Raw genomic sequence first — 10,287 nt, 5'->3', positions numbered from 1 at the left:
TCCATCATAAACCACTGTAGCAGCATGTAATGCCAGCAGTTGCCCTTCTGGATACTAATGCTGAGTGCATTGAATATGCTAATGCTTGTACTGGCATGTCGATGTAGACACATGTCACTCCTTCACTGACAGCTCAGCAGATGTTTGACCAATAACGAGGGGAAAGGGTTTTGCAAGCTATGTCATCAGGCACTAGGAACTAGAGATTAAAGGAGCCATGACTCTCTAAGGCCAAAAATTTTTAATTCTGGTTAATAGCTGCTGGATAAAGAGAAAAATATCAATTGATAGCTTTATTTTGTTTGTGACTAAGATTCAATAATTAACAGGTCACTTTACACCACTGAAAGGATTTTTTTATGGGGCAGTAGAGCACCAGTGAATGGGAACAACCAGCATGCATATTATTATTATATGTATTATTATTATTATTATTATTATATATGCATTATTATTCTGGAGTGTTTCTCCCCGGGCCTCCACTGAAAATAAGCTCTGTCCTAGTCGGACTTTCCCAGTCAACAAAATGATAAATAAAAAATAAATAAAAATTATTATTATTATTATTTATCATTGCTACAAGTAGTAGTCATCTACTATCAGACATCACTATCATCATCATCATATCACTCCAGAAATCATGGGATTGAGACATTTATCAGTACCTGGCATCTGTTTTATACTCATTTCAGCATGTAGGGCATATATTTTCATGTGGTTCTTCTAAATGCTCACAGAGGTAAACTTTGGAGTAATAATATTTATCACTTTTGTTATACTCATGTTTTTAATACTTTGATTTAAAAGTATGTTAATGTTTGCAATTTATAATGCCTTGAGTTAAAATGTGCAGTTTGCATCATAACAAATGTACTACTTTTCCAGCTGGATCAAAGGACTGGACGACGAAAAGCAAGAGACTGACGTGCATTTCAACTCCTTAACTGGAGAGGGAAATTTCAACTGGAGGTTCATCTTCCGATTTGATTATTTGCCTACAGAAAAGGAAATTACATTCAAAAAGAAGGACTCCTTCTTCTCTTTAGAAGAGTCTGAATTCCGTCAGCCAGCAGTGCTTATTCTACAAGTTTGGGATTATGACAGGATTTCAGCCAACGATTTCCTAGGTACTGTTAACTTTTTAGTGTTATTTATTGACCTTTACCTGTGTTGACACATTGCATCACCTTATACTCTCTATTTTTACTTTGGCTCAGGTGGAATACTAATCCAGGAAGAAAAACATTGATAAATGGAATCATAATCAGCCCAACATTTAACGTTTCACATCCATGACAATAGTGTTTGTCACCATTTTCGATCTTCAAGCACATGAGACATAGAACTCAACTTTATCTTCAATATCATGAGTAATACAATGAAAGGATTAATGTCAGGAAATAAAAAAATACAAGCTGTTGAATATTAGGGCATTGCATTCAGAGAAGTGATAGTCTTGCAAAAAAAAAAAAACTGACACTTCAACCACTTAAAAATGATTCAAACTATTCAAAGATCTAAATGACGTTTGGGTATAATATAGAATGCCACTGAGTACAAAACATCCATGAAACACCACATAAAGCATTTTCAACAGGGGGGGGGGTTATACCCTTCAGTACCCAAATCTCTTTAGTGTATATACTTTATATAGTAAGTCCAGCATGAAAAGTTTACAGTGCCATAAACTGTTTGTTTGTTTGTGTCTTTCGGCTTTTCCCAGTTAGGGGTCGCCACAGCGAAGTCCGATCCGCTAATGATTGGCAGTAGATTTTTACATGCCAAGTTGCCAGCCCTGACACACAACCTTCAACAAAGGTACGCCCATTCACGCATGTCTCCATGCAGAAGATGCTCTAGCTGAGAATCGAACCAGACAGCATCTTCCTGTGAGGCGACAGCGCTACTGCAGCACCACCACCGCATAAACTGTACTATTTGCAAATAACACAGCTCATTTGAATGTCAATGTTTTAGGTGCTTTGATAATGAACTAATGCAATGGAAAACTATTTAGGTGCAGAAAGTCATTTTAAACACATTTGACAGTCAGGTATTCAAAACAATAACATGTTCCCAATAAAATGTATTGCACTACTAATTTTAGTGTTTGATTTACAACAACTAGCCAATGTGTATTTCCTCAAGGGAAAGATAAGTACCTTTGATTTACACTTTACATCTGGTAAGTATGCATGGTGTATCTTTTTACTCTCAAAAGTAAGAAAACAAAACTTGGATTTTGCATCAGTATTCTGATCAAACATTTGTTCCAAATTTTTCAAAACTGAAAGCGGCATAACATGGCACTTTTGCCATTACACAATTTCTGAAGAAATCTGTAGGTTAAGTATTAGTTTGCAGCTCTATTCCATAGTTTCAGAATGTAATTAATATTGTTTTTTTTTGTATTATTGCTGCTTTATTATTTACTTGACTTTTCCGATCACCTAATTTGTGTCCTACTTCAAAAATGTATGTATTAATACTTGTACAACTTGGTATGCTATTTTTCTCTGTCTGTCTCTCTTTCTAGCTTGCCTGTCATTTATTTTTGAAAAAGGTGACAGATTATGCCTCTACCACAAAATGCACAAACACACACACTATATATATATATATATATATATATATATATATATATATATATATATATATATGTATGGGTCTACTTCATATGACTAAAAGCTCATTTGACAGAATTTCATTTGACTGAGATCAAATTGCCTAATTTTCAAAATACTGAAAACTCATTTGACTGAATCTCATTTCACTGAATTTTAAGCCATAGACATGCTGTGGGTTTCCCTTCACTTGTGACTTGTTTGTGATAAAAAGAAATTCTGTAACTTAGAGTGCTGACTGTTAGAATTCTGATAGTCATTTAGAAAGTAGTGTTGTAGTGTTTTTAAATGGGGGTATGTCTCTTTACATTTTGATGGGAAGTATCTAAAGTAATATGGCGGATATTTTGTGTGTGCCAAGCAGTAGTGGCAGTGTGTAGAGTAGTGTAAGGGAAATTAAAAGTATAAAACCTTTTCCATACTGTAGTGCGATCCTGGAGTTAGTATATAAAGTTGGGAGGCACAGCCCCCCATATACAGGGGTGTGGGGGCATAGCCCCCACCTAGTTTGGTTTTATATCACCCAGTTTCTGAAAAGAGGGATACGTAAGTAGTTTTTATGTTCTGGAAAGAGTTAGTCATTGGTTATGTAAGTGTGCATGTCTATGGTTAAAATTTAGTATTTTGAAATTTAGCATTGTAAGCTTTCAGTGAAATGAGATTCAGTCAAATGAGTTTTCAGTATTTTGAAAAGTAGGTACTTTGGTCTCAGTCAAATGAAATTCTGCCAAATGAGTTTTCAGTCATGTGAAGTAGATCTATATATATATATATATATATATATATATATATATATATATTTATCTACACACACACACACTTATACACACACACACACACACACACACACACACACACACACACACACACACACAAGCACGCGCACACACGCACACACACACACACACACACACACACACACACACACACACACACACACACACACACACACACACAGACTGACTTATCCAGTGCTGTTCCCTGATGTAATGCTCTTCACCTAAAGAACAATCCAGGTCTACACCCCTCAACTTGAAGTGGAAGAGGAGCAAAGAATAAAAAAAGTATATTCCTTTATCAGGTGTTCTTCATTTGAGCAGCAAGACAGGTCCATTTCTGTGCACCCCTCAACTCTTAAGCTGAAGGGCAAAAAAAGGTTCTCTACTTCAGGTCTACAAAAAAAAAACACTTTCTACTTCTGCAGCAAACCACTTGCTACATTTATAGCAAGCAGCCTGTTGCATGAAGTGATGAAGTTTTTCAGTAGTGACCTCAAAACCAGTATTGGCATTCTTGTATGGCATTCAGAAATGCCAGTCCTGTACTACAGACTGATTGGATCAACCAATCACTCACCCTAAAAAAAGAACATGAGTTCTGCGGTGGGGGCTAGTCCTTTAGCAGTCATTTGCTGGTTTGTGTTTCAATAGAATATCTTTATAGAGCTTCAGTTTGATAATCTAGTAACTCAACAAAGGTCAGGCCTTTTGCGCTCACCCTAAGTATCTTGATTGATGTAGAAGCATGCTGAGGTTACTTCATTTCATAGTCTTTCAGCTGGCATCATAAAAGGTAACCATTTTTTCAGCTTTTTGGCACTCAGCATTTTGAGTGCTGACATTTCAATACAGACTTTAGAAAAGACATTATGTTAGTTTAGCCAGTTGATGAAAGCTATGTCTTTTCTTACACATCATGCTTTTGTCTTGAGCCAATAAATATTTACTGTTAGTCAACATAAATCTTGGGCTGCCATATACATTGAGAAAATATAGAAATATAGTGATATATATTATATATATATATATATATATATATATATATATATATATATATATATATATATATATGTGTGTGTGTGTGTGTGTGTGTGTAAATGTATTTTTTTTTTAGTTCAAGTAGTAACTGTCTGCAGTCATCTTAATCACCTTAAGATATTTGTGCATTTGTTAAAAAATGCATTCAAGGTGTTTGTTTTGCCTTCCACAGTGCAGGTCACTTCAGTCAGATTTTATAAGCAGAAATTTGCTAAAAACTACTTTTTTTTTATAAAATAAACATTTATCTTACTGCATTTCACATTAGCCATGACATACTATTCTTAAACTATTTTTATATGTTAGCAATCCTTGATTTGATGCATTTCTGAAAAATATTTTGTATTTTTAGTTTGACATTTATTCTATCCTTTAATCATTCCTAGAATCTCCCTTTAGGGTACCTTAAGGTACTAGACCCCTTCTGGTTTTTGACTTGTATGTGGTGGATACCAAGATGATTTGCCAGTGCAGAGCTGCCTGAAAAGTGGTAAACAAGTGTGGTGTCCAAATAGCTGAATACAGAAAAAAAGTGGTGTAGCTTTCTTGCTGCAGTGATGTTGTATCAGTATTTGAGCTCTGTTTCCTGCTCCCAAGGACACGTATGAAATCAGGTATCATAGTCTCATAATCACATTTCTTTCCATCTTTTTAACAGGTACCATAGAGCTAAAGTTAAACAATATGATTCGGGGAGCCAAGTCATCACCGCAGTGTACCATTAAAATGGCAAAAGAGAAGGCAGGGCCACGATTCTCTATCTTCAGGAGCAAACGCATCCGAGGGTGGTGGCCTTTTATTAAGCTGAAAAGTGAAGAAGATGAAGAAAGAGAAGAGAATGAGGCAAAGGAGAAAAAGAAGAAGAAGAAAAAGAAGAAGAAAAGCTCAATGAAGCATGAAGATGTAGAATTTACAGATTCAGGAGGCAATGTTTTTATACTGGCGGTAAGTCACGGAAAAGTAAAATAAAATACATAATGGAGAATAAACTTAGCAACTAAGTTCTCACAAGCTTTTTAGTAACAGTAATTCACTAGTGTAGTTGCTGCTCATCAAAGCTAAATATACTTGATATGGATTCTGTTATCCAGAAGAAGGCTGACTTCTTGAAGTCAGGAATAGCTGTTTTCTGAAGACAGTGAAGCAAATGATTTCTTACCAGTGTTGCTGAGATAGCAGGATATATGCAAACATTTTAGATGGCCCTTAGATGATTGCTGATGGTAAAGACTTAAATTCTGACATTTTTCAACATAATTATTTCTGAATAGTGTAAGTATAATGCCTCTTGCGCATTCAAGAAATGTGTTGCCCTAGTGAAAACACTGATTTGCTTTTTTTTTTTTTGGTTACTTTGCTGTTATTTCTTAATAAGAGAGTGGCATTTTCTTTATTTATTTAAGTTAATGTTTCCTTGAGGATTCTGCAATACAGCAATTGATGACGTTGATGTTGGTAATACTGGAAACAGTATAATGATGCTCAGTTAAAATCTGTCTCAGAAGTAACTTGATGCTTGCATACACATTGGGGTCACTGAAACATGTTTGAAGCATATGATGAAAATTGCAAAGTGTTTTCTGAAAAGTCAGCCTACAGAACATAGGACATGGCTTCCATCTATGCCACTGTGTACTGACATTCTAGAACAGTTCCTGACTGCTGGAACTCTCTGTTAAGAAGCATAGGATAAAACAGCTATTGGTTAGCTTATCTACAGCGAAAAGTGGGAATTGAACAAGTTATTGCTTGCATCACCAAGGTAGAGGCCCAGAGACTCAGAGACTCACAAGCTGCAGAGATTATAATAAGAAGAATGAAGACATGTTAGACATCATTTGGACACTGTGTATGCCTGATGTCATTGCACAGTGTGCATTTTAATGCAGAGAACCTGACCTAATGTCACTCCGTGTTGGTTTCCGGTGCTAACTGCCCCACCTCAGCATTACGACACTACTCCATGGCTCTTACCATGAGGAAGTGAAAAGTTCCACCTGGCTATCCAGGTGAAGTGACATTTCCAGTATAACTTGAAAGAAGTCATAGAAGCTTAATATTGTAAACACATTGAGTGGGCTAGAGGCAGCTACAGGACGTTCATGATGGTAGAAAGGGGAAGGAGGAGTTTAAACATTTGTTTTGGGGAAAAAAAAATCCAGACAAGAATGAGCCTTCTACTCACAGGTAAGCCTCTGTAGGATACATGCATTCCATACCTTCTGGAGAGGTTTTCAGATACCAGAAGCAAATGAGTAGAAACGTTAAAGCCGAGTTAGCATTGTTTAAGTTATCGCTCATACTGATACAGCCTGAGAGCACAAGGAAAGTAAATCAGAGCCTTGCAGCTCCACAGTTTACAGGTGGAAGTTCTGGCATTCAAACCCGGGTCTCACACAACTTATCATATCCAAAAAAAGAGAGAGAGAATTAGAATTATTTTCACTAAACTGCACAAGAAAATGCATTTCTTTGTGCCAGTCCCAAGCCCAGATAAATGGGGAGGGTTGCGTCAGGAAGGGCATCCGGTGCAAAACTTTGACAAATAATTCATGCGGACACCAGTAAATATTTACATACCAGATCGGTCGAGGCCCAAGTTAACAATGATCGCCACCACTACTGTTAGCCAACAGGGTGCTGGTGGAAATTGGGCTACTGTTGGCTGAAGGAGGAGAAGAGGCGGAAGGCATGGCCGAAGACAGGAAGACAGGAGAAAGGCTAGGACTGTGGTAGTGAGGGTCGGAACTTTGAATGTTGGCAGTATGACTGGTATAGGATGAGAGCTAGCCGATATGATGGACAGAAGGAAGGTTGGTATATTGTGTGTGCAACAGACCAGATGGAAGGGAAATAAGGCTAGGTGTATCGGAGGTGGGTTCAAATTGTTTATCATGGTGTGAATGGGAGGAGAAATGGCATAGGAGTTATCCTGAAGGAACAGTATGCTAAGAGTGTTTTGGAGGTGAAAAGAGTGTCAGATAGAGTGATGTTTATGAAGCTGGAAATTGATGGTGTAATGATGAATGTTATTAGTGCATATGCTCCACAAGTTGGGTGTGCAATGGGTGAGAAAGAAAAATTTTGGCGTGAGTTGGATGAAGTGGTGATGACTGTACCCAAGGGTGAGAGAGTGGTGATTGGAGCAGATTTCAATGGGCATGTTGGTGAAGGGAACAGAGGGGATGAGGAAGTGATGGGTAGGTATGGTGTTAAACAAAGGAATGCAGAAGGTCAGATGGTAGCAGATTTTTGTGAAAAGGATGGACATGGCTGTGGTGAATACATGTTTTAACAAGAGGGAGGAGCATAGGGTGTCATACAAGAGTGGAGAAAGATGCACACGGGTGGATTATATCTTATGTAGGAGGGCCAGTTTGAAGGAGATTGGAGACTGTAAAGTGGTGACCGGAGAAAGTATAGTTTAGGCAGCACAGGATGGTGGTTTGTAGGATGACGTTGATGATCAAGAAGAGGAGGAGGAGTGTGAGGGCAGCACCAAAGATCATATGGTGGAAATTGAAAAGGGGTAATTGTGAGGTGGAGTTCAGGGATTAAGACAGGCACTGGGTGGCAGTGAACAGTTATAGAATAGCTGGGTAACTACAGCAGAGCTAGTAAGGGAGACGGCTAGAAAGGTGCTTGGTATGACATCTGGACAGAGGAAGGATGGCAAGGAGACATGGTGGTGGAATGAGGGAGTACAGCTGAGTATACAGAGAAAGGTTGGCAAAGAATAAGTGGGATTGTCAGAGAGATGAAGAAAGTAGACAGGAGTGTAAGGAGATGAGGTGCATGGCAAAGAGAGAGGTGACAAGGCTAAGGATAAGGCATATGAAGAGTTGTATGAAAAGATGGACACTAAGGAGGGAGAAAAGGACCTGTACCGATTGGCTAGACAGAGGGACCGAGCTAGTAAAGATGTGCAGCAGGTAAAGGTGATAAAGGATAATGAGGGAAACATACTCACAAGCGAGGAGAGTGTGTTGAGCAGATGGAAAGAGTACTTTGAGGGGTTGATGAATGAAGAGAATGAGAGGGAGAGAAGGTTGGATGATATGGGGATAGTGAATCATGAAGTAAAATGGATTAGCAAGGAGGAAGTAAGGATAGCTATGAAGAGGATTTAGAATGGAAAGGCTGTTGGTCTAGATGACATACCTGTGGAAGCATGGAAGTGTTTAGGTGAAATGGCAGTGGAGTTTTTAACTAGATTGTTTAATGAAATCTTGGAAAGTGAGAGGATGCCTGAGGAATGGAGAAAAAGTGTTTTGGTACCAATGTTTAAGAATAAGGGTGATGTGCAGAGCTGTAGTAACTACAGATGAATTAAACTGATCAGTCACAGCATGAAGTTATGGAAAAGAGTAGTGGAAGCTAGGTTAAGAAGGGAGGTGATGATTAGTGATCAGCAGTATTGTTTCATGCCGGGAAAGAGCACTACAGATGTGATGTTTGCTCTGAGAGTGTTGATGGAGAAGTACAGAGAAGGTCAGAAGGAGTTGCATTGTGTTTTTGTAGCCTTAGAGAAAGCATACGACAGGGCGCCTAGAGAGGAGTTGTGGTATTGTATGAGGAAGTCGGGAGTGTCAGGAAGTATGTAAGAGTGGTACAGGATATGTACGAGGGTAGTGTGACAGCAGTGATGTCTGCGCTGGGAGTGATGGATGCATTTAAGGTAGAGGTGGGATAACATCAAGGATCAGCTCTGAGCCCTTTCTTATTTGCAATGGTGATGGACAGGTTGACAGACGAGATCAGACAGGAGTCCCCATGGACTATGATGTTTGCAGATGACATTGTGATCTGTAGTGAGAGTAGGGAACAGGTGGAGGAGACCCTGGAGAGATGGAGATATGCTCTAGAGAGAAGAGGAATGAAGATCAGCAGGACTAAGACAGAATATACGTGTGTGAATGAGGGGGAGGATAGAGGAATGGTGAGGATGCAAGGATTAGAGGTGGCAAAGGTGGATGAGTTTAAATACTTGAGATCAATAGTTCAGAGTAATGGTGAGTGTGGAAGAGAGGTGAAGAAGAGAGTACAGGCAGGATGGATTGGGTGGAGAAGGGTATCAGGAGTGATTTGTGACAGACGAGTACCAGTAAGAGTGAAAGGGAAGGTCTACAAGAGGGTAGTGAGACCAGCTATGTTATATGGGTTGGAGACAGTGGCATTGACAAAAAGGCAGGAGTTTGAGCTGGATGTGGCAGAGTTAAAGATGTTAAAATTTGCACTGAGTGTGATGAGGGTAGACAGGATTAGAAATAGGTATATTAGAGGGTCAGCCCAGGTTGGAAGGTTTGGATACAAAGCCAGAGAGGCAAGATTACGTTGGCTTGGACATGTGCTGAGGAGGGATGCTGAGTATATTGGGAAAAAGATGCTAAGGATGAAGCTACCAGGTAACAGGAAAAGAGGAAGGCCTAAGATAAGGTTTATGGATGTGGTAAGAGAGGACATGCAGGTGGTTGGTTTGACAGAGCAAGATGCAGAGGACAGGAAGAAATGGAAACAAATGATCCACTGTGATGACCCCTAACGGGAACAGCCGAAAGATGATGATGATGATCTAACAAATGGAAACTGTTTGAGCCAGGGCAAAACATCAGACCTTCATCATCCACATTTTTAACTATATAAAAAAACAAGTTCCCAACTGGCACTGAAATGTGTGCTAATAATATAACAAAACAACCATTTAGCAATCAGAAATGGAAGTTGAATGTCCATGTTAAAATTCACGTTAGAAAACACATGAAATAAACACCAATCAGATTAAAAAAAATGCAAATGAAATGTGAAAAAAGAATCAGTCATAAGTCTGTTCCAGTCTGAATGACAAA

The 10,287-nt window shown here is 38.7% G+C and overlaps 1 protein-coding gene across 1 annotated transcript in view; it reads left to right on the top strand.

Annotated features, from left to right (window-relative positions):
- LOC122817026 (fer-1-like protein 4) overlaps positions 1 to 10,287 on the top strand; it is a 1,119,105-nt gene that overhangs the window by 1,042,101 nt on the left and 66,717 nt on the right. The window contains exons 42-43 of the mRNA XM_044090141.1: positions 886 to 1,127; positions 5,100 to 5,386. Coding sequence (XP_043946076.1) covers positions 886 to 1,127; positions 5,100 to 5,386 — 529 coding nt within the window. The remainder of the gene's footprint in view (positions 1 to 885; positions 1,128 to 5,099; positions 5,387 to 10,287) is intronic.

This window comes from Protopterus annectens, chromosome 12.part0, assembly GCF_019279795.1.
Source record: "Protopterus annectens isolate FY-2018-M chromosome 12.part0, PAN1.0, whole genome shotgun sequence".
Taxonomy (NCBI): Eukaryota; Metazoa; Chordata; order Ceratodontiformes; family Protopteridae; genus Protopterus; species Protopterus annectens.
The sequence above is the reverse complement of the archived record's forward strand: the minus strand, read 5'-3'. Positions and strand labels throughout refer to the sequence as shown.